At 54.9% G+C, this 24,342-nt stretch overlaps 1 protein-coding gene across 1 annotated transcript; it reads left to right on the forward strand.

Moving 5' to 3' along the window:
• Nucleotides 1–14,823: 14,823 nt before the first annotated feature.
• FKBP1A (FKBP prolyl isomerase 1A) lies at nucleotides 14,824–23,877 on the forward strand. Its single transcript, XM_040079868.1, has 5 exons — nucleotides 14,824–14,947; nucleotides 15,055–15,102; nucleotides 20,859–20,971; nucleotides 21,677–21,829; nucleotides 22,846–23,877. Exons 1-4 carry the CDS (start codon nucleotides 14,824–14,826, stop codon nucleotides 21,803–21,805), a joined length of 414 nt encoding a protein of 137 aa, XP_039935802.1. The 3' UTR covers nucleotides 21,806–21,829; nucleotides 22,846–23,877.
• The last annotated feature ends 465 nt before the right edge of the window (nucleotides 23,878–24,342 follow it).

The following is a 24,342-nucleotide window of genomic DNA, read 5'->3' on the forward strand; positions in this document are numbered from 1 at the left end:
AACCAGTTCAGGGAGAACTGAGAAAGGGAATTCCTCTTGGAGCTAGAGTCACAACTGCCTTGTGGAGTTCTTGAATCCTGATCTTCACGTGTGCCATTTTGGGGACTTAGGACAGCATCTTCCAGAGTGCTGGACAGGATGCACCCCGAGACCCAGAAAGAAAGTTTATCCAACAGAAAGGGTGCAAGCTCCTTGTCTCCCGCTTCTGCATTTGTTAGCCAGGGTATCAGAGCACTGAGGTGGTGCCCAGCTGGTGTCCGTGGTCTTTGGATGAACTGGCCACGATGGTGACCCCAAATTCAGGGCTGGCAGCCAGACAGCAACTCCCCCAAGGTTTTGCTGTGCAGATTCTGCTCACCGATGGGAACTTTCACATCCAGCTTTGCTGCCAGTGCTCCTCTGGCCGGTGGGAGGGAAAGGGGATAAACCCAGGGGCTCAAGGACTTTTCTCTGCCAGGAAGAGGGAATTTTCCCTGGAGCCGGAGGGTGGCAGTGCTGCAGAAAAGCCGCTTTCCCTCGAAGGCTTCTTTGGGAAGCTCTGCCGACTCCTGCTGGGAGCTGCGCCTTGTGCTCCGGTGTGTCCGTGAGCATCTCTGGAGCACCGCTGCCAGCTCCTCCTGCCTCTGATTCTCTCGTTTTTTGTAAGTAATGAGCAGTGCTTATCTCCCGGTGAGCAGATCAGCTCTGCCCCACTGCCTGAGCGAGTGCTGTGGGGTGATCAGTGACCAAGACAAAACTGTCTTCTTCCAAATCTGACAAAAGAGCCTGTGGAAACAACTGGAAGTGACATACATACAATCTCCTGTATTAAACTGTCTCCGGTGAGCTGGTGAAGTGTTTCACTCTCAAATAAAATAAGCTTTAAAGTAAAAATGATAATCTAATTAATGAGAAGGGGTAATACACCAGAACAGGAAAAAAAGAGAGAAGGAAACAGACACAGTGATTTTGTCAAGAAAATCACCTTGTTACTTGCACAGTCACATCCCTGGAAGAGTTCAAGGCCAGGCTGGACAGGGCTTGGAGCAACCTGATCTAGTGGAAAGTGTCCCTGCCTGTGGCAGGGGGTTGGAACACAATGAGCTTTAACATCCATTCCAACCCAAACCACTCTGTGATTCCATGATTCTATTTGATGGTGTGCCACTGCAGTAGAAAAATCCTTATTTCTGACACTTGTGTAGCTTTTGATTATTAGTGAGTTTGACTTCCTCTCTAGTAAAATCTCTTGCCTTTGTTATTCCATTTCTGTGTTCTAACAAAGTCATAGGCCAAGACTGGGCATTTCTAAAACTGATATTTATGGTCACAAAAAAGCTTTTTTTTCTCCTTCTTTGCCTGAGAAATTTTTCCCTGCAAAATTTTCCTTTTCTTTTAAATTAATCATTCTCCCACAAGGAGATTGTGCCCGTGTTCTTGGCCTTTCACACCCCAGTGTTAAGGCAGTACTCCACATCTCACATGAAAACTCCTTTTCAATTTCTGGCTTAGATACAGCTCAGTTTCAGGACTGTGATGTTCTGTCTGCGGCTGATGTCTTTCACCAAGTTGTATCCAACTGTTTTCTCCAAATGCTTCATTTTAACAGTTTTCCTCAGTTGGGTAATTGTATGACTTCCTGGGCTTTTTTTTCCTTCATATGCAGTTCTTTGTTTCCTCTTCTTTCCTTCCACATGTCCTCATTGCTAAGGTTTAGTTCCTGTGTTTTCTGATAGCATTTCACACCACTTCCTGGGAACTTTGCCTCCCCCTCTGTAATGCTGCTTTTGCTCTGGGATGGTTCCTGGTCTCTGTTTCTTAGGTGCTCAGTGCTCTGCTTACCCCAGGAGGTTCTGCTACCCCAGGGCCACGTAGTTTTTCAGTGACCCTGGTTTAGGAACACCCATTTCTAGCTGTAGCTGTACCTTCAGCTGCCTGCTCAGGTAAAAGAAAATTAACAGCATGAAGCAGCAAGTTTTGATTGGCTTGTTTTGGCCCCAGACTCAACTAGCTCAGCTGGCAAATAAATGGAAGCAGCATAAAAGATACAGAGAAAGAAATCCCAGTGAGCACAGCAGCACTACTGGAGGATGTCTGGAAATGAAATGTAGAGCTTTTTTTTTTTTTCATTGTTTTTGTTATAATTGGTGATAATCCATTTGGGCTTTGCTTCTCATTGCTGGACAACCCTACATCCTTCCAGAAGGAAAACGTGACCTTCTGCTTCTTGGGTAGGTCTTCAGCTCCCTGTGTCTTGACTTAGAGGAGTGATTAAAAGGACATCAGTCTGCTCCTGGGATGTTATCTGGAAGTTCAGTCAGGAGATTTTCTTTTGAAAGCAGCTCTGCTTTACAGATCCTCTGTTACCAAGAAAAAGGACCTTGAATTGATGTTTCTTCTTACTCTGTTGTTAGATTGGAAAATGTGCTCAGGGGATTGATGTCACAGTCACATAAAGCAAGATGCTGTGGTGTTCTTCAAAGCCCAGCCCCAGGAGGGGAGGAGCTGTGATACCTGTGTTAATCCTTGGGCAGGAGCTGCTGTCTGTGCTGGAGTCTGCTGTTCAAGGTACCTCCAATGAAGGATTGCTGAGCTGTGGAAGCAAGGGAGGGCCAGCCCCTTACTGCTTCTGAATGGCCTTGTTGGTGAACTAGATGGAGACTGGTACTCTTAAATGAGAGATTTAATTAAGCAATGAAGTTGCTTTTCTTACCAAGTTGTGAGTTTCCACTGGTGCTCGTGTGGTAAACGTGGCCTCCTCCAAGGTAGGGTGTCTGACAAGGCAGGGCTGGGAGATGGAGCCCACATTTCTCAGCTGTGCCTGCTGCCAGGAGCAGGATTCTTTCCTGGCATCCCAGCTGCATCCCCATGAAAGAAAAGCCTGACAGCTCCTCTCATGCCGTGAGACTCAGACCAGACTTCTCTGAGCTGTGTGTTTCTGTGCCTGTCCTGCAGGCACACGTACACAAACACATCACTGCTCTGCCTGGCGTGAGCAGAATCAGCCATGGCACACAGGCACTGAATCCTGCAGAGCTGGGTCTCCTCACCTACCTCTGAACGCGGTACCACTGCCCTGCCACCTTCATGGTCTGCTTTGGGCAGTCTCATTTTACCTCGGGAAGGAAAAAAGACTAAAGTTATTTGATGTCTGCTGAGAGTTCAGCTGCAAATCTCTTCCTCGCTCAGGTACGTGGTACACGTGCTGCACTACATGGCATGACCACACATGGCTGGCACAATGGCCCTGGGAGCTGGTGGCATTGTCACTGCAGATCACCTGGGGACTTCCATGGGTTCCAGAGTGCTGAGTGTGCTCCTAGGGCAGCATTGATGGACAGCTAAACAAACACACACCCTCCAGCCAAGGGAGCAGCTCGCTGCAGGTGCAGGCCAGGTGATGGGGCTGCCAGAATCCTGCAGGATTCCACAGAAATGGGAGGTGAAATCCTTTCTAGTTACCTGTGAGCAGTTTTTCCAAATGAGTCCCATGTTTCCCAATTTCACAGGTCTAACAAGAGTAGTACGACACTAACGATGCCAGAGGCCCCCACATTTGGCAGTGGAACACCTCCAGTATCAAGCACCTCTCCATTTACTAATATATCATTTTGTGACTTATTTACAACATTCCTCAATGCTTATCTTATTTACTGTTCTGTCTTGTCTGTACTGAGCCTGTCAGTCCCAGCCATGGGAGTTCCTGAATAGATTCCAGATGTTCTTATTTACTCAGGTACATTCAATGACTCCTCCTTAAATTAACTCTTTTATTGCTTATGGGGCCTACGGTGGCAACAGGTTCTCTCCTGCCTCATCGATCTTGGTGTCTGTTGAGTCCTGGGTCCGGTTCCACCAGGAGAAGGCAGCTGTGCTAAGGGGAAGCCAAGAGCCTCTGGCCATGCTTAGAGCAGTGAAGGAGAGGTGAAATTTTGGAGGACTTGTTGGTGGAACACATCCAAATGCTGCCACTTGCTGCTGTGCCAAAAAAAAAAAAAAATTATCCCTATTTGCTGGCTTTAGACTGTGTTTTACTTTATTTGTTTCCAGTTGGGCTTCCTTGCTTTAGCAGCCCATCTCTAGGTCACAGTGCCCTGAGAAAGCCCTGTTCAGCCAGCGTGGCTTGGGTGGAAGCTGCTGGTATCACACATTCCTGAGCCCTGGGCTGACTGGACAGGGATCTTATGGTTCTGCAGTGGAGGAGAAGGTTCTGGGGAAGTTCCTTTGCAGTGAGGAATTCCAACAGGATCTTGTTTCTCAAGCTGCAGAGCTTTGGATTCTCTGGGCCTTTTGCTGAATATCTGCAACAGAACATGCAGTACAGCTGCTGTGTTGATGAGTATTTCCCTTTTCTTTCAAAACATATTTTTAAGCAACTGATAGAAAAAGATCAGTTAACGATGGAAGAGGCTTCATCCTTTCATTCCAGCCCCTCGGTGAGATTCCAGGCCTTGGCACAGAGCGTTACTGGAGAGCTCACTGCTTGCAGCAAGTCTCCCAATGTACAGCAGCGATTAGCACTGGGACTGGTGCTTTTCACCAAAATCTGCCTTTCCAGCACCAAGCTGAGCCCTGCTGTCACACAGGGGCGGGCTGTGAGCTCCCCATGCTGCTCTGGCAATCGTGACATCCTGTCGGGCTCCAGTGGGTGCCGCTGCCTCCTGTGAGGCACTGAGGGCACGACAGAGGCTTTGGGAGGAGCTGAGCAGGGCAGGAATAAAGCTTCCCTGTGTTCGGGGATAATTGTGCACTGACTTAGCCAGGAAGCAGGAGCTGCTCAGCTATTTGGAGAGGTAACTGCTGGTCAGCTCTTTGCTTTCTAGTCTGTGAGCAGCAAATGCTGCTCTGTGCACCTGGGGAGTAAATGAGTGCCAAAGAGCCAGAGGATTAAGTGCTGAACACAATTTCCAAAGTACCTTGTGTCTGTCCAAATGTAATTGTGTGGTAAGTGGGTAGAAAATGGCCTAGGGAAAAAAAATATATAAATCAGGACTTGATATTTCCTTTTGAGCTTCCCCTTTCCTCCTGAGTGGGGAGAGATGTATTTTGCTTTCTTACAGAGACGTATGCCAAGATACGCTGGTGGGAGATGGGGATTTGGATCCCACCGCACTGGCTGTGGTCCAGCATGAGTGATATTTGTTATCTGGGATGTCAGTAAAACAGCAGTGAGGAGAGATGCCACTGATTCACTCGTACTGTGCCTTATTAACCAAGTTCTGACTCAGCCTGTGAAATTCAGGTGGTTTAGATTAACCCCCACTGGACAAGGCAAGGCTGAGCTGAAGATGCCGCACTGTAATGAACCTTGCAGAAAGGGTGCTCAGTTCCCCCTGGATACAGGATGTGGTTCAGAGACACTAACACCAATTTAATGCTTCCACTGGGAGCAGGGAGCACTGCCTCTGTTCTGCTGGCTTGGCTGCTGCAGATAAGCCCAGTCTCAGGGACTGAGACAGGATCTGCTTTTGAAGAGCTGCCTGATGGGATTAGATGTGCCAAACAGACGATTAGCGGGCAGAGTGGTGGTGCCATGCCTCCCTGCCAGCCTTTTCCAGTGCCTTCTGTCCTCTGAAGCCAATTTCTCCCTCTGCTTTGCTTTGCCCAGCACTTGCAGCAGTGCTGGCTGTGAGCTGTGAGCACGGCTGCCTTGGGAACACTGCTCCCACACAGCCAGCGCCAAGGATCTGGGCTCCCACCGCTCTGCACGCAGGAGTAATTTTTGGTTTGTGATGCCGAGACTGGTGGATGCTCTGGGCTACAAAAGGAATGTGAAGGGGAACTGAAATACACCTTTCTTGTTGCCAGGTTAAAACACTGGGTGAGGTCTGCACTGCTATGGGAGACCTCTTGGGAGCTCACAGGCTGAAGGAGGCTGGAAATTGCAGATCTTCCAATATAAAGGAAAAATGTATCCATGTATCCACATGGGTGTATCCACGCTTCCCATGCGCACTGACCTTGTTCTGGGACTTTGCACAAGTGCCTGGAGTGACAGGACAAGGGGTAACGGCTTCACACTGACAGAGGGCAGAGTCAGATGTGATATTCGGAAAAAATTCTTCCTTGTGAGGGTGGTGAGTCTCTGGCACAGGTTGCCCAGTGGAGTTGTGGCTGCCCCATCCCTGGAAGTGTCCAAGGCCAGGCTGGACACAGCTTGGAGCAACCTGGGAGAGTGGAAGGTGTCCCTGCCCATGGCAGAGGGTTGGAACAAATGAGGTCTCTTCCAAGCCAAAGCATTCTGTAATTCTGTGAATAAGGAGTCCAAGCTGGATTCCAGGTCTTCTTTGGGAGAGAGGGGCTTTTGTTGTGGAGTGACCTGTGGCAAGGACCTGCCTGTGCGCCCTGCCCTCTCCCTGCCTATTGCTGCCACTCTGCCTGCCTGCTCTGGCTTTCACACACTGGGTCTTTGCGCCTGGTGGTTGCTGGTGCTGAGGCAGGAGTGCCAGGCTGGCTCCAGCGTGCTCCTGTAGTGCTCTGGAGCTCAGGCAAAGGCCTACTCCACACATCCCTGAGATCTCATTGTGGGAGCAGCCTGGCATGGGGAACAAATGCTGGACACAGCTTGACCTTTGCAGAGCAGTAGATTTCTCCACTTGACAGCAGAAAGCCTGGGAACTCCTGCGAACTCCTAGTTCATGCTGCACTGTGAGCCCTGACAGGGTTCCTGCCTCTGTGGGCAGGGTCTGGCCACATTCCTCCCGCAGGGCAGGCCATTTCCCCCACATCAGCTCCCCCTGGAACCCCACAGAAGCTGTACCTTCACTTGTCAAATCCCCAGCCAGCTCAGACGTGCACTTGCAGCAGCCACTCGATGTCAAGGCAGAGTCCTCCTCACTCCGGACAAGGAAGGCTCTGCCTCCCTGCCAGGCGCAGGATGCGGCCGTGTCTGCCACCACGAAGATGCTGAGCTGCACAGGTCGAGCCAAGGAGCTCTCCCAGAGAGGAGAGTGGTCCGCAGAGAGGTAAGATCAGTGTCCCAGGGTGCTGCTTTCTCACATGCAGAGGCGCATTTTCACACGTGCAGCTCACCCTCGCCAGTGCGCTCGCCCACGCCGAGCCTGCCCGGCTCGAGCCGCAGGCTGTGGGGGTGGTTTGAAGTGTTTATGACTCAGGCTCGGGAACACATTGTTAAAGCAAAGCTCTGCCTTGTGGTGTTGTTGCTGACTTTCAAGTGAAATGGGCAGAGCCGTGCAGAGAGCGCTGTCCTACCTGCTGAGAGCATCAAGGGAACAAAAGCTACCGCAAAACCGTGCAGCCCTGAGAAATGCTTTTGTAATTTTAGAAACACAACGGCGGTGGAAATAAGATGTTGCATGAGTAAGTGCTCCTCGGTGGTGCAAGCCTAATGCCTCCGCCGTCCCCGCGGGACAAAGCTTTTGAGACTGCATGCCTGCAGTTTGGAACACAAGGGACCTGACTCTCGTGGGTTGTAAAAGGCAGAAAGTAAACCGGGACCAGAAGCTGAGAGGCTGGCACAGGGTAGGCAGATACTCTGCTCCCCTGAGTGTGCAGGGAGAAGCTGGGCTCTCCAGCCTGGTGGGCAGAGCAGAATCAGTGCTTTTTCCGTGGCAGGGGCTGTGGAGGAGTTATTGCTAATTGCTGTGTGAGGGAAACTCATTCAGTGCCTTCTGGAATGCTGTTTTTTGGGATTGTGCCCCTGATTTTGTACACTGCTCCCTAGTACCGTTACAGTGAGGGTCTGTCATCCCTCAAGGGTAGCTGTTACCACTGACTGATGTTAGTGGCACAGCGAGCTGTCCCCAGCCCGACCAGGCCAGAGAGATGGCAGGTTGCCCCCTCACCCTAAAAGAGACGAGGGAAATGGGAATTTGAGGCATTCCTTGACTCAGTTTTCTGGTTCCCCAGCTGTCCGTGTGATGCTGCAGCCTGTCCCTCAGCCCAGCCTCTTGCACAGCAGCCCTGTGCCCGGTGTTCATCCCTCCTGACGCTCTGCAGGGCTCTTCTGGAGGAGCTCACAGCCTTTTACAGCTGTGCCCGGTGTTCATCCCTCCTCATGCTCTGCAGCACTCTTCTGGAGGAGCTCACAGCCTTTTACAGCTCTCCCTGAACCAGGCCCGGTGCCTGAGATGGCTGTGTGCCCCACAGGACAAGGGAGCCTTGTGTGTCTTTCAAAAGGTGCTGTGGATTTTCTGAGAGCAGGACAGAGCCCACCTGCTTCACTGGAGCTGCTTGGGGATCGGGAAAGCCAAAACATGGTGTGACCAAGAACCCGAGGTGCTCAGGAGCTTGTTGGCCCTGAGCACCATCCAGGGTGGCCTGTGTTGAGAGGGGAGGTCAGCCCTGGTCTGCACTGTCCTGACAGAATGACCTCGGGACAGGTTTGCTTGTAGGAGAGCGAGTGTCACCAAGGACACAGGAGCACACATGAGCTGTCCACTCTCAATGTGGCCTTACCCTGTATCCCACAGGATAGTCCTGGTCTTGTTTGATGCTGAGGTGTACCACACTAGATAGCAAATTCAGTTTGGGGCTGGGGGGAAGTCGGTGCTATAGGTTGTCTCTGGGAGCTTGCCAGATACCTGAGGATCAGTGTGGTGTTTACTGAAGTTAACCACATCCAAATAAAAGATGCTTTTCCTGCTTGCTGAAGCATTCCTTGTGCTTCCCCTGCTGATCTATAGAAATCCCCTGGGCTCTGGTCTTTGCAGTCTCTCTCCTCACTGCCTCCATTACAGTCACTTAAAGCTTGATGCAATTTGTACTTTTTAATGTTACAGAACTTGAAGCACTGGACTGTGGTTCAAGAGAACAGGAAAGGACAATGTCAGAGCTCAGCAGAGCACTGTGCCTCAATTAGATCTGTGTCTCATTTGTTAGCAGCCTCTCATCTCCTGCAAATATGCCTTGAGGAGAATCAGGGGAAACACCAGAGATGTGACCCTGTTGACAAGACAAGCCCAAGAGGAACAAATTACATGGATGCTCACTGATCAGCTTTTGCCTTGGAGCTCTGGCTGGTGGAGGAGTGGGATCAGAGGAAGGTTTGGTTTAAATGGACCTTAATGCTTATCTCATTCCAACCCCTGCCATGGGCAGGAAGACCTCCCACTAGACCAGACCGTGCCAAACCCCACCCAACCTGGCCTTGAACAATTCCAGGGATGGGGCATCAACAACTTCTCTGTGCCAGTGCCTCAGCACCCTCAAACAGTGGGTCAGAGCAGGAAAAGAGGCTGCCAGTGTGCCCGGCCCCTCAGACTTGCTCTGCAAGAGACTCTGAAGGCTCATGAGCATGGAACTCCACCAAGCAAGACCTGGGGATCCAGGCTGGCCCAAGGGTGGGTTGTGTGTTGGAAGCACTGCACCCTGACCACCGAGACTCCAGCAGCTGGGGAAGCACCCCACAAGCAGCTTGTCTGTGGGTGTCAGGTGGAGCAACGGCCAGCCAAGGACAGGTGTGTTTGTCTTGGAAGGTTATGATGTCACTTGGGGTTTAAATCACCCTCGGAGATAAGCAGCAGGTAAGTGGCCACAGCAGATGGGGTTAGCTGCGAAGGGGTTCAGCAATCTGGGGTAGAGTTTGGTAGGCAGCTGAAAGCCATCACAAATGCATTCAAACTGGATCAAAATCACATGATTGCAAATATTGACGGTGGAGATGTTTCTGGGCCATTTCAGCACTTGGAGGGGTGTCCAGGGAATACAGATGAAACACTGGCTGGAACAAGCTGCATCGTGCTGCTGCTCACAGCCTTTCCCCAGGACTTCTTTCCCTTTCAAACCGTTGTTTCCCTTTCCCCCCACCCCCTGGATGGAGCCATTCCACATCTCTGATCATTTTCCTGGGAAGAGAGACTGGGGTGCCGTCTGCTACTGGCTTCCTGGTCAGCAAGAACCCGAGGAGAAAATACGGCAAAAAGCTGGGCCCATGGTGAAAATCTGTGATGATACCTCAGGAGGGTCTTTGCTGAGTTTAAATTCCTTGAGTGGTAGCATAAGAAGTGTTCTGAAGGTTTTATTCTGATTTTTTTTTCTGTCAGTTCTGTTTAAACTGTTTTGTTCTGTCAGTTTTCTCTATACCCTTTAAAGTTTGAGCCTGCTTTGCTCTCCTGTTAATTCTTATCTCAAAACAGAAAATAACTAAGTCATCCTAATGGGTGCCCTGGCATTTGGCCAGTGCTCAACCCACCACATTACTTAGCGCATTGGCCGGGAAACTCAAATTGGCGAACCAAAACCACTACACTAAATTGGTGAGACACTCCACTGGAGGTGAGGTTTTTGAGGGATTCAGTGCTCCGAGAGGGTGTGGTGGGACATACGGAGCCAGTTGTGCCAGCAGCTCTTCCCCAGGCTCTAACTGGGGGCAGATCTTGCATGCAGAGGGTCACTGCTGCCCCAGGGCTCTGCTGCAAGGCAAGGACTTGAAGCGGTTAAGCAAGAAAGTAAGAGATGTTAGAAACCCAGACATTACGTTTTCTCTCAAATGTTAGTGCTTCCTCTCACAGATCTTGATCTCGCAGTAGCTGGGCTGTGGTTTGGAGGCTGGGGAAGAGGCTGTGCTGTGTAGCTCAGCTTGTGCAAGGAGCGGTGTGACCACCTTATCTGAGGGCTGCATCTGGCCAGCTCTGCTTCCTCCTCGGGGCCGCTCCAAGCTCCGTGCTGTCCAGGGTGCTCTGCTACAGCATGGTGTGATCCCTACCCTGCCTCCCTGAAATTCCTGTAGCACCTGTTCAGGTACAGCTCCTTCCAGACTGTAAGGAACACGGTGCCTGGGGCTGACTGTCTCCCACACCATCCTGTGCTGCGAGGGACGGGGCACAGCCAGCTGGGGAGTCCCAGCCTCTCTGGGAGGGAGCCTGGAACAGAGCCCGGGAGAGCTGCAGCTGGGGAGTGTGAGGGATGGATGCAGTTTGAAGCCATGGCCCATTGCCCTACCCCTGCCTGACTTCTCACCAGGTTTCACGAGCGCTTGGCTTCCTTTTAACCCACATCAGGTAGAGTGTGGCAGCTGGGAATAAATCCAGCCAGGAGAGGCTGAGTTCATCCAGACACGGATTTGCCGCGCTGTCAGGATGTGCTGCTGTGTGGGAAAGTCATTGCTTCCTGTTGCTTCCTGTTCCCTGTCCCAAAGGCCTGGTTTGTGTCCCAAACCCCTCCCTCTCCCAGCTGGCAGGCGTGAGGAGGGGGTCCTGCTGCAGCCCCCATCCTGCCACCTCACCAGAGCTTCTTCCAGGGGTTGGCCTGGCAGGTCCTGATAGATCTGAGCAAGGCAGATCTATGCTTTCCTCTGGACTGCAGCGCTGGGAGGAAGGGCCCCACCAGTCCCAGAGCAGCACTGAGACACTGGGGCGTGGAGGTGTCACTTAGCCTGGTGGGAACACAAGAAACACCGGGGTTGTTTTTGAGAGGAAACTATTTTTGACCAGTTTTTAGGGAAAATACTGCCGAGATAGTGGATGTCTTTGTGCTCAGACTGCCCTTTCAGGGGGAAGGGTTTAGAATTTCTTTGAACAAAGGTGAAGCCGAAGCCAGCAGTGGGTTAAAGCATGAGCAGAAACAACACCTGGCAGCAGGGGGGTGGGAATCAGCTCTGTCCACCTGCCTGGGCCATGTCACCTGAGTCACTTCTGGGAAAACAGGAGAGAATGGGCTGTACTGCCTCGGGTCAGCAGCTGGGAGGGGTTGGCAGCTCATCCTGGGTTTTGACAGGTTGGGAGGTTATGACAGAAGTGTCAAATGAATTTTAAGAAAGGCTGAGCTTTTAAATCGTAGCCCATAGCTACATCTCCCACAGCAGCATCTTCAGAAGCTGCTGGCACCCCCACATCTCTCCTGGCAACAGTGAGGGGGCAGTGGGGGGAGAGGGGGGAAATCAGCCATCCCGGGGCTGTAGTGCTGGGCTGGGCTCAGCCTTGCACAGAGGCAGAGAGGGAGGCTGGTTATTTTTAGGGCTGGAGCTGGATCTGACCGTCGACTGACCTTGCAACTCTCCAGTCTGGTGCACACTGGCAGGATTTGAGCAAATTGCTCCCCAGTTGTGTGATGAATTAATGCAAAGCCTTAAGTCTCATGGTGCAACGCTGCGATCAATGGGGCGATGGTGTTTGAGAGTGGTGTCAGGAAGGTCAGAGCAGCCCTCCTTCAAAACCATTTCTCTGACGCACAAAGAACCTCATGTTTTCTCTCTCTCTCTTTTTTTTTTTTTTTTTTTTTTTTTTTTTTTCCCTCTATTGTTGTTTAGTTTTCTGGAGAGTGAAGGCTCCTCCTGGGATCACCTGGCTCAGCCTGGTCAGGTGTTGGGATGCACTGCACTCTGCCACTGCCCCACTTCCAGTCTGGCTGCCTCTGGATTTAGGAACAGTACAGGAGCAGGATCCCTGCCCTGGTCCTGCTGGCCACACTACTGCTCATCCAGGTGCCATTGCCCTTCCTCCCCACCTGAACCCACACAAGCTCATGTTCAGCTGCTGCTGTCCAGCACTCCCAGATCTCTTCCCAGATTTCCAGCCACTTCATCCCAAATCTGGAGCACCGCATGTGCTTGCTGTGACCTGAGGGCAGGACCTGGCACTTGTCCTTGTTAAATCTCATACCTTTGGCCTTGGACCATCGATTCAGCCTGCCCAGATCCCTCTGTAGATCCGTCCTTCCCTCCAGCAAATCCGCAGCTGCTGGTGTGTGTGGTGCCTGCCAGCCCACTGCTGCCTGGGGTGGTGTTTCTGTAGCTCAAATAATGTCCCTTTTATTTTTTACAGTATTAAATCTCAATGCTCATGCTTGTCCCTCTTGGCATTTCTGACTTTGTGAGTTCTGTCAGCGGACGATCCTGAGGGCAGGGAACGATTGGGGCAGAATTCACCAGTTCTCAAGCCTTTGTGTTTTCTCAAGAGTTTAGGTGCCAGAATGTGACCTGAACCTGGGTCTGACCAGCTAGACCCTGAGCAGTGAGGGAGTGGTCAAACCTGGCTGAGCTCCTTGCCCCTGTTGAAACACTGCTTGTTGCAGTGACCTTGCTGCTGGGAAGAGGAGCAGGTTATGCCAGGGACTTAAAAAAAACCCAAAACACCTCACCCTGAGCGAGAGCTGCTGTGCCTGACGTGTGCAAGCCTGCCTGTGCCAGTGAGGCACGAGCTGCAGCGTGGGCTTGCATGCAGCAGCATTTTCCCCTTTCAGATCCTTGTTTATCACTAGTTCTCGTAGAGAGAGCAGGCCCGGCTCTCGGCAAAGACAACATTACTAAGTAGGGATGAGAACATGCCCCTTTTCCTACCCTGTTGTTTTTCACCTTGACTCAGGGACTCACACATCTGCCCTCCTGATGTGGAAAGTCAGGGACCAATGGCACCTTCAGTGCGTTGGAGATTTAATGTAAAACATAATGCTATGGCATCAAACGAGGAAAAAAACCCCACCCTTGGTATTTCAGTATTTAAAAGATACAAGCAAGGGACAGAAGCAATTAAAACTTGCTTTATGCTATTATCTGGTATTTTAAGAGTCTCCTCCTCTTGTGTCCCATTTTAATGCACTTGCTGAGAATCCTGGCTTTTTATTAGTCTCTTGGCTGTCCTTGGAACTTCTCTGTTCCCTTGTGGAGGCTCAAGTTCACCTCCTTGAAGTAAAGAAATAGGACGCTTTGAGGCAAAAATCCTGTGCCTGGAGTGATTCCTTTTTGGACCAAAAAAGAAAATAGTTGCTGCTGTTGCCAGAAAAAGTCCTTTTGAGTGTGGGATTGCTCAAACCTGCACATCTTTTGCTGAGCCTGTCCCAGCGATGCGGGGCCAGCACTGACCTCCATCTGCACAGTGGGGAGCAGCATTAATCACAGAATTGTTACAGTTGGAAAAGACACTTAAGACCATCGAGTCCCAGCATGACCAAGGCCACCACTAAACCATGTCCCCAGGTGCCACATCCACGTCTTTTAAATTCCTTCGGGGATGATGCACTGCCCTGCGCAGCCTGTGCTGGTGTGTCTGATCATCCTTTTGAACAAGTTTTCATCAATATCCAACCTAAACCCCCTGCGGCACAACCTGAGGCATTTTTTTTTCTTGTCCTGTCCTTTGTTCCCTGGGATCAGAGCCTGATCCCCACCTGGCTGCACCCTCCTGTCAGGGAGTTGAAGAGATCCCCCCTGAGCCTCCTTTTCTCCAAGCTGAGCCCCCCCAGCTCCCTCAGCTGCTCCTGGCGCTCCAGCCCCTTCCCCAGCTCTGTTCCCTTCCCTGGACACGCTCCAGCCCCTCAATGTCCTTCTTGAAGTGAGGGGCCCAGGACAGATCCCGGGACTCGAGGTGCCTCAGCAGTGCGGAGCAGCGGGGACGGGCACGGCCCTGGTGCTGCTGGTCACACTGCGGAGGAGCCCTGCGTCTGCACGGCCGCCTCGACTGTCCGGTTCAGAGGAACAAAGGACAAGGGACATGGTCTTAAAATGCACCAGGGGAGGTTTAGGTTGGGCATTGGGTGAAATCCCTTCAGAGAAAGGGTAATTAGACCTTGGGATGGGCTCCCCAGGGAGGTGATGGAGTCACCGTGCCTGGAGGTGTTTAAAGGAAGACTGGACGTGGCGCTCGGTGCTCTGCTGGACTTGATATGGTGGTGTTGGGTCAGAGGTTGAACTCGCTGATCTCAGAGGCGTTTTCCAACCTAACTGATTCTGTGCCGTGCCACGCACCCCGCAGCAGCGCGGGCTGGAAACGGCGATAAAGGGGCCAAGCCCGGAGGGTCCCTCATGGCCGCGCCCGCGTTCCCCCGGCAACGGCGGTGCCGAGATGGCGGCGGGGCGGGGGGGCGGAAGATGGCGGCGGCCAGGGCGGCACCGCCGGGCGGGATCTATGGAAGGTCGGGCGGGATCTTTGGAAGCGACGGGCGGGCTCTATGGCGGTGACCGCCGCGGCTGCGCACACGCGGCCCCTCCTCCGTCGGGCTGCGGGCGCTGCGGGTGCGAGCGGCACCGGCACCGGCATGGGCGTGCATGTGGAGACCATCGCCCCCGGCGACGGTGAGCCGCGGCGAGCCCGCTCCCTTCCCACCCCTTCTCCCTGCCCTCCCCGCGGGTCCCGGTGCGGGTCCCGGTGCCGCGGGGTGATGGCTCGTGTCTCCCCGCAGGGCGGACGTTCCCCAAGCGCGGCCAGACCTGCGTGGTGCACTACACGGGTGAGTGCGGGGCGGCCCCGGGAGCGGAGGGGCGGGAGGGTCGGAGCGGCCCGGGCACCGAGCGAGCGGGGCCTGCCGCCCCCCCGCCCGCTGCTGCCCGCAGGGACCCCGGGCGCGGCGGCTCGGATGGGCCGCGGCGCTCCATGGGGAAGAGGGGGGGTCCGGGCCGCCACGGGGATCTTTACCGGGGGGTGCGGATGGAGGTCCCGGCGGTTCGCCGTGGCCGTGGGGATGCCCCGTTGTCCCCGTCTCTCCCGCAGCCTTTTCAATGAAGGGGCCTTTCCCACGCGTATCCAGCATTCTTTTTGGGGGTGCACCGGGGAACGACCCGGAGGTGACGCCGGAGCGCAGACAGGGGCACCCTTGGGGGTGCCGGGGCAGCCGAGAGCCGTGGGCTGGGGGGCGGCCGGGCACGGAGTCCTCATGGGCTCCACCCGGGAGCTTTGGGGTCCGCTTCTTCAGAGCGGGGTCCCTCCTGCCACAGCTCCCTGCAGGAGTGCAATCCCCGTCTCCAGTCCTGCCCCAATCTCTTCTCCCTTGTGGGGTGGCACCAGGGGTACCCGTGGGGCGCCCCAGACCCGCATCCTGGGGGTTTTTGGGGGGACCCCGGTGTGTGTAACCAGGAAACTGTTTAGTGCTCAGATGAGGGGCTGCCCCAAAGCTAGGGAGGGTCATGTCCCTCCAGCAGCCTTCTGCGAGCTGGGTGGGGAATAAACCAACCTTGGGACCCCAAAAAATTCTTCGGGGGTCACCCTGGGGGCTCTTGTCCCCCTGGGATGCCTTTTGTACAGCATTGGCTCATCGGCGTGGTAAAAACGAGTTAATGACTCATTTGTGACTGTTTTTGCTAATAACCAATTCCCCTTCCCGCCCCAGCGCTTTCTGCCTCCCCTTGGGGGGCTGGGGGTGCCCCTCTCTGCAGAACGGGGCTGGGCCTGCCGGGAGGGCTCAGCGGGCATCCAGCCCATCTGCTGCTCCTCCATCTCCCCCGTCCTTCCCGTTCCCTCGTCAGCGGGGAGAGGAAGCAGCTTGGTCTGCCCGGCCGCCCCGTTTCCTCCGCCGGTGGAAGAACAAAGAGAGGCTGGCAGGCAGTCAAGTGGCTCCCGGTGGGCCAGTCCTGCCGCCTGCCAGCCCTCCCGGCTCCCAGCCCTCTGGCTCCCTGTGCCGGCTCTCCCCTTCTGCGCCGCTGCTGGAGCTTGGCTGCTTTCCCCAGCTCTGTCCCCTACCCCAGCAGAGCTGTTTGGGGGTCACCAGCATCCTGTCCCCACGTCACGGCGGTGCTTCAGGCAAAGTGCTACGTGGTGACTTGATCTCAAACAGACCCTCCCCAGCAGCAGTGATCTGCTGCGCCTGGGAGCGGTTCTCTGATTTCCTTTATTTTATTTTTTTGTTGTTATTGTCTCCGTTTGTCCTTTTTCCCCACCCCCGTTCCGTCTGCAGGCAGCTCCTGCCCCCCCGCCTCTGCAGGCAGCAGGAATCAAACACCTCCAGGCCCTGATGCCATTTCCCTGCGTCGGCAGCGCAGTTCCTGCAGCCAGCCCTGCCAGAGACGGGAGTGGGGCTTGGCTCACGGGAAACCTTGCAAACCTTTGATTCCCGGCCGGGTTGCAGCGCTAGCCGATCCCAGAGCAGCATCAGGGATGGTGGCAGAGCGCAGTGCTGGAGGTGCTGAGCTCCAGGGCTCCTTCCAGAGCCCTGCATTGGCTCCATCCCCAGCTGCCCTTTGCTCCAGTGCTGGGGAGATCCAGCCTGTGGTGTGCAGGAGGCAGCTCTCCCTGTGCTGGGCTATGGATGCACAGTGGTTTGGGTAAAAACCACTTGGGGAAAAAAAAAAAAAAGTGATCTGAGGGTGAAGGACTGTGTGGAGCCAGCTTGGTCGGCCAGCGGCTGGTGCTTCTTCTGCCTGTGCCCAGGCTCCTGCTCCATGGGGCACAGCCCTGCTGGGAGCATCCCAGGATGGACAGAGATGCCAGTTGCTTATGCTGAGGTTGAAGAGATGGAAATGTATGGGGGGAGCTGGTGGAATTGAACCTGGTCCCCCTCCTTTCTTCCAGGTCTTAGGTCTTTTTGTAGAGAGTGTGTGCCACGGGGTGTCCGAAAGAGCCTTTGATGTGAAATCTGCTACGTGGGGCTCTTATAGGAACTAAATCAAGGATAAAGTTCCCTGATGTGCCCAGTGTGTTCTGCACACTTTGCTTTGCGTGCAGCAACTGGCATGGGATGGAACCGAGTGTGGGAGTGAATCAGCGGGGAGGGGATGTGGATCGGGGGCCAGCAGAGCTAAACCCTCTTGAGTCAGAGCAGGGAGCAGAGTGGGGGTGCTCTGCAGCTGGGGGTCCTGCAGGGCTGGTGCCAGGGACATTGGTTGTGTGGGGAGACCGTGGGCACCCCACTGCGCTTCAGGAGGGGAAATGGGGGGCCGTAGTCATTCTGGGGAGTGCCAGGACAGGAGCGAGTCTGACATGGATTGGCCAAACGGCTTTGCCTGATTGGCAAAGCACATTCAGCATGTGGGGTCTCTGAGGGAGCTGGGCTTGGAGCAGAGAGGGATACTGGAGGAAACTGCCTTTCTCCAGCAGGATAGCACCGAGGGGACCTCCCCAGCACCTGTGCACAGTCCCTGGGCCAGTGGTGCTCCCCCGCCTGCTCTGGGTGCTGCCCTCGATGCGCTCCCGCTGCTCAGCGAACGCCCTGTGGTTGTGAGGTGTTTCTCCCGAGGCGTGCGACTGCCGGTCCGTGGGTTGTGGTAACTGTGGGAGCTCAGCGCCATCTCCTGCACCCCCTTCCCTGCCTGCACCGGGGTTCTCTGTCCTTACAGGCCTCAAGAGTGGTGGGCAGAGCCCTCTCCCCATCCAGCTGTGGGTGATAATGGGGTGGACTTAAGTGATGGGGAGTGCTGGTGGAGGCAGGATTGAACCTCGTCCAGACATCCCTGTCCTGAGCAGGGGTTTGGAGCATGCTGGGTGTTCCAGGGCTTCTGGGAAGGGTTTTCCATCCTGTCCCAGCTGGAGCAGAGCTGCCTGCCCCACTGCTCTGATCTCTTCCTGCCTCTCCTTGGGAGGCTGGCTCTGTTCTGGAGCCCCTGGGCAATGGCCGTGCCAAGGAACAGCCCCCCAGAGGGGATGGAGGGGGTGCGGGTGGGGCTCTGCAGCCCCGGCAGAACCCGACCCGGCAGGTTTGTCCCAGGGCTGACTCTGCCTGCTCCAGCACCGCTCTCCGCCGCCTCTGCCCGCCCAGGGGGGCCCGGAGCCAAGTCGCACGTTGCAGCCGGCGTCTCCCAGCTCCTGCCTGCCAAGTGTGGCAGAGACCTGGCAGGGCCACGCTGCCTGGCTGCGGCTGGGGCTGTGCTCCAGAGCCCCCACTCCATCCCATGGCTGCTGCAGCCTCAGCTGTAGGGCTCTCTGTTCTTCCTCACTGTGATTTCCTGAGATCCCTTGGGGTCTTTATAACTCAGCTGGGATCTCTGGGGGCTTAAATCCTTCTGGGTGGGAGCCAGGGCAAGTGGGTCTCCATAATCCACCTGTGGAGCTCTGCCCTCCTTGCAGGACTGGATATGACAAGTATGAAGCCCTGTCAGGGGCTTGGATGAGCAGGGATGTGCCACGGGCTGCCTGCTGCTCCTGGGGCTCTGCTGGCGGAGTTGCCTTTGCCAGAGGATGCTTTGCCTCCATAATAGGTTTAAGATCTCGTTATCTCCTTGCTCAGGGATGGCAGGGATGAGGAAATGGTTGCTCATACTTGTACAGGGCTGGAGAAATCTCCCAGGAGGCTTGTGGGCAGAGGAAGTGCCTGAGATGAGGATTCTGTCTACGAAGGATCGGAGCCTCTTTGTTTTCCCCGCTGGCATGAGGGGGGAGCATGGCAGCCCCACGCTGGGGAACAGGGACAGGCTCCCACATATGACCTTTTCCATCCTGGCTTGGGAGAGCTGAGTGATCGATCCCTCGGGCTGCTGCAACCAGCATAGTCCATCAATCCCTCTCTTCTGCAGCCAGGGAGCTGCCAGCTCTGAAACAGTTCCTGCGGCTGGATTGGGACAGGTGAGCTCGGCAGTGGGGTCAGGCAGTGTCGTCCACTCCTGCACAAGGTTGGCAGCATCTCCTGCACTGCTACTGACGCCTCTGCATTCCCTGGTAAACAGGATGCACTTCTGCAGGCTGCAGATGCCCTGGGAGCATCCCAGTAGTCCCTGCTTGCTGTGACAAGCAGGGGGCTGTGCTGCTGGGTTTTTCCTTGGTGGGTGTCCAGGGAGAAGGGTGACAGAGCGCCGTCCTCTCTGTCCCTCCTCTGCCCGTTGCTGCGCCGGAGGGCTCGGAGGCGAGCCGGGGTCAGCTGGGGCCGCAGCCAGGCTGCGCTGCTGGTGCCAGCCAGCACGGCCTGCCCCGTGTCCCTGCTGCCAGGCGGGAGGAAGGCCAGCGGACGGGAGCGAGGAGCGGTGCCAGACAGGGCTGGAAGCAGGTTCAGCAACAAGAGGTTTATCCTGGAAGGAGGAAATGAGAGAACTCCACATTTACTATTCCAAAGTCCAGGGCTACAGCGTGACCGGCTGAGCCGATGCTCGACACCATGGAGAAGGGATTTTTGCTGTCTGTTTAATTAAAAATTTAATTCTCCTCCCTGAGAGGAGCACACAGGTCTCGGTGCTTGTTGCCCCTGCCCAGGTGATGTATTTTCTCCAATTTCCTTCTTTCTGTTCAGCGGTTCCCATCACCGTGTCTGCTGGTCCCTGTGTGCCATTCCTTCTGGTCACTGCAAGCAGGGCCTGAGCTCCCCCATCCCATCTTTTTCACAGGCACATTTTCCTTTGCACACATGCCCTGGCAAGGAGAAGTCCATCTGCCCTATGCCATCCTGAGGGATTTTGGTTTTTCATGACTAGAGCAGTTTCCAGCCAGGATAGCAGGATTTTCTGGCTGTTTTGGGGAGTGAAGAAATGTTTTGGAAGAGAGTTTGATTTTGCTCTTATCACACAGGGTTTATTGTACAGGGCACTGGCTGTGTTAATGCAGAGCTGGAGCTGTCTTATGGGAGCTGACTGGTGGAGTTACTGCTCCTATAAGGCAGCGCCAGCTCCAAGATTCCCCAAGAAGGTCAGGCAGGGAGCAAGGGAGGGGAGGAAATTCCTCCTTAGCTCATGTTGGGGAGTTATATTTAGCTCTGGGGATATCAGGCTGGCTCAGCCTGTGCTGAGGAACGAGGGCTGCCCCAGGCACACACATCCAGCACTTGGTGCTGCCTCTCCCCATCGTCATTCCTGGGTCCAGGAGGGATTTAGATCAGCTGGGCACAGGCAGGGCTGGGGGCCAGTCACAGCCTCCAGATGGGGCACTGCAGTGTCATCAGTGTTTTGGGTGCCTGAAGGTGGAAGCCTGGTGAGGAGGGAGAGGCTTGTTTTCTGGTGGGATGGGAAGCACAAGGTCGGATCCTGCTGCCTGATAAATGGCTGTCAGTGGTGCTGCAAGGTGGGCAAGATTTTCTTCCCCATTCATCTGCTCCCCTGTCAGTCCTTGGTCCTGGCCCAGAGGAGCACTTCTCTTTGGGCCAAAACAGTTAAGTGTCACCCTTCCCTGCCCCAGGATGGGTGATGCCGCAGGGGTTTCCTCTCCTGTACAGGTTTCCCAGGGAGAATGAGGACTAGCTGAGACACATCTTTGACTCAGAGCCATGTGACTGCCACCTGCTCGGGCTGCCAGGTCACAGCATCTCACACTGCTGCTCTGTCCCTGTGTCACCATCATCTCCCTCTCTCTCCCCAGGTATGCTGGAGGATGGGAAGAAGTTTGATTCCTCCCGCGACAGGAACAAGCCATTCAAGTTTGTGATGGGCAAGCAGGAGGTGATCCGCGGCTGGGAGGAAGGAGTCGCTCAGGTGCCCGGAGCTCCTCCGCTTCGCGCTCCCCGTGCCAGGCTGTGCTGCGCCAGGAGCTGCAGCGTGGGCAGGAATCAGTGTGCACGCAGCTCATTCCCTATTTTATTATCATTTTTTATTTTATTTTGTTCCCCTGTTCCACCCCCTCGGCGCTGGGAGGTGTGGGTGTGAATATCACCTTCTGCATTGCCACCTGCCAGCTGGCAGGAATGGAGCCGGGCCAGGCCCCAGGCAACACCTACGGCACGTCAGTGACTCAGCGGTGACATTTCTGCACTGAGTCAGCTCTGAACGAGCACGGCGGGAGCGCTCAGGCCTCCCGGGCTCCGGAGCCCACGCGGAGGGAGGGCTGGTGGGCACAGCGCCGCTCCGGGCTGTGATCCCACGCTGTGGGCACGGCACAGCTTCAGCTCCTGCTGCTCTGTGCCGTGCTGGCAGCACAAGCACAAGGATGCTGGCGGCTGGAGGGAATGGCCTGGCGTTCCCTGCCTTCCCTTGTGTGAAGGACATCTTAAGCCCTGCTCCTTTTCCAGCCCTACCTTTTCCCTCTGACATTCTTCCCATTCCTCTGGTTTGCGCAGCTTGGGTCCTTGTTCTCACCCCCTATGTGGAAAGCAGTGGGGACAGGTGTGTGTCCCTCCTCTGTCACTCAGCTGGCAGCTGTGCCCCTCTCCTGACATCCCTGTGTTTCTGTCCCTGCCCCAGATGAGCGTTGGTCAGCGGGCAAAGATGACCATCTCCCCAGATTACGCTTACGGTTCCACTGGCCACCCAGGGATCATCCCACCAAACGCCACTCTAATTTTCGACGTGGAGCTCATGAAATTGGAATGACCCATCCCAGCACCCTGTCCTTGGGTAAGGAGGGGCAGCTTCTCTCAGGGACTGCGTGGATTGAGGACAGCTCAAGGCCCCTGTGTTTGATCTTGGGACAGTGTGGGGAGGTGGGACGGGGGCGGGAGGGGGGAGTGGGCAGTAGCGGGGACCATGATCAGGACAGGGCAGTTCTTCCTGTCTGTGGGTAGAAATTGCTCTTGGGAGTCTGGTGAGCTGGGGTTCAGATCACTACAGTGCTCCTTGCAGAGTTCCCAGCCTGGCAGAGCGGGTCCCTGTCCTGGAGGTGTTGCAGTGCCAGTTGTTTGTCCCTTGGGTTCTGAGTGTTTTTGCTGCACTAAGGGGGCTCGGCTGCCACATCCCCTCCTGCCTCTCCTGCTGCCAGGGCATGGGGCTGATGGTGTGGGCAGGAGGCTGTGACTATGACCCAAGGGTTGGAGCACTTCTGCTATGGAGACAGGCTGAGAGCTGGAGTTGCTCAGCCTGGAGAAGGCTCTGGGGAAACCTTGGAGCACCTTCCAGAGCCTAAAGGGGCTCCAAGAGAGCTGGAGAGGGACTTGGCACAAGGACCTGAAGTGACAGAGCAAGGCAGAACAGCTTCACACTGACAGAGGGCAAGGTTAGATTAGATATTGGGGAGAAATTCTTCCCTGTGAGGGTGGAGAGGCCATGGCACAGACTGTCTGGAGAAATTGTGGCTGTCCTGTCCCTGGCAGTGTCCAAGGCCAGGCTGGATAGGGCTTGGAGCAACCTGGGCTAGTGGACAGTGTGCCTACCTGTGCCAGGAGGCTGAAACGAGATGGGTCTTTGAGGTCCCTTCCAACCCAGCCCGTTCCGGGGTTCTGTGGGGCTCTGCTCTGGGGTGTGGGGTCCCCACGGTGTGGGCAGGGTGGGGCTGTTCTCCCCGCTGTGATTGAGGCTTGGCTGCTGCTCTGAGGGCCCGGTGTGGTTTGTGTGGAGGCTGCCATGCCCTGGGCGCGTTCCCTGTTTGTCCGGCGGGCAGGCAGCTCTGTCACGCTGCCTTTCCTCTCTCCCCACAGGTTTGGCACATGGAGGAATCCAGAATCTCAGCTTCAAGAAGAGTGCACATGACTTTGTACGGAGCTTTTCCTGATAGTCCACTACACTCATTGTATAACCTTACACCTTGATTGAATGCCTTTGGTCACTAAGCTTTGCGTCTGACTCTTCCTCCTTGTATCGTGTTTTTATGTCTTTTTAAACTATACGCCGTAAACCTCAACTCTTTTTGGGTCAAGTTCTTAATCTTATTTTTGTTCCAGGTGTAGACTATGTTTTCCCAGTAGCACGCAGATGGGCTGACCTTAGATAGGAGTCATTTGAACAAAAGGAATTCTGTTAGTTACTCGTTTTGGTGCAGATTTTATGGTGTTTTCAAACCAGAAATTGCTGCTGCTGCTGCAAAAGCCATAGCAGAGTGAGGTTGTTGAGGCTGAAGGGATGCAGAGAGCAAGGTAGCACTAGGACTGTTTATAGGAATTCTGCCTGGAATGGGACAGTGAGGGAGCCTGGCCTTTCCCTGCTCCCTGGGGAGCATCACTGCAGGCATTGTGGGTTTGCTCTGGGAAAGGAGGGCTGCTCTGCCCCTGCTTCACCCTGCCATCTCACGGTGGGCCTGCCTTCCCCTCCAGACCACTCTTGGATTTAGGGAGCTGGGTTTCCACCAGAGCTCCACCACACCCTGAAAATCCCGTAGCATGGAGCTTTCTTTTAAGAAAAAGGAAAACTGGACAAAGGGAAGGTGCTGTCTGCAGGGGAGGTGGTGGGGGCTCAGCTCAACAAAAACACCTCTGTCCTCCTTCCCCGTGGAAAGGAACCATCAGCCCCCCATTGTCCCTGCTCTGAGCACACCTGCCCATTCTCTCCTGCCACCTGATGCTGGTCATCGCTGCTTGCCTGGTCTCACAGGACGCATAGCTGTCCCCTGTGCCCCCTCCCTCTGCCCTGCCCAGTCCCTTGGTAACAAATCCCCGCCGGTCACTTCCTTCTCCGCCGCACAAAGGCATCCAGTTTATTATCGCAATAAAAACGCTTTATGCTGGCTTTTCTCAGCCCTGTGTCCTGGAGGTTTTTCCTTCGCCCGTCTGTCGCTCAGCAGGGGCTGGGCTGGGCTCGGGGTGCTGTGGGGTGCTGTGTGGGGTGCTGTTCTGGGCTTTTAGGGTGCTCTGCCAGGCTTATGGGGTGCTTTGGGTGCTGTGGGGTGCTCATGGGGCGCGGTGGTTGCTATGCCAAGGTCTCAGAGTGCTCCTGAGGTGCTGTGCCAGGGTTGTGCTGCTGTGCCTTAGTGTGAGGCTCAAGTGCTCGGCCCTGGGAGCACGGTAGGATGCCTGGGGCTCCTCTTCTCTGTGGGGAGGTGATGGTGGCCTGCTCGAATTTGCATAATTAATTGCCTCACCGTAACCTATTAAGCATTGCCCTCACAGCCTTGTGCCCTTGTGGCTGTGACTCAGCTCGTTCCCATAGCCCTTGCGGCTCCAGGGAAGCCTTTACTTGCATCTTTCTGGGTTTATTTCAGT

Source organism: Hirundo rustica, chromosome 16, assembly GCF_015227805.2.
Source record: "Hirundo rustica isolate bHirRus1 chromosome 16, bHirRus1.pri.v3, whole genome shotgun sequence".
In the NCBI taxonomy this organism is placed as follows: Eukaryota; Metazoa; Chordata; class Aves; order Passeriformes; family Hirundinidae; genus Hirundo; species Hirundo rustica.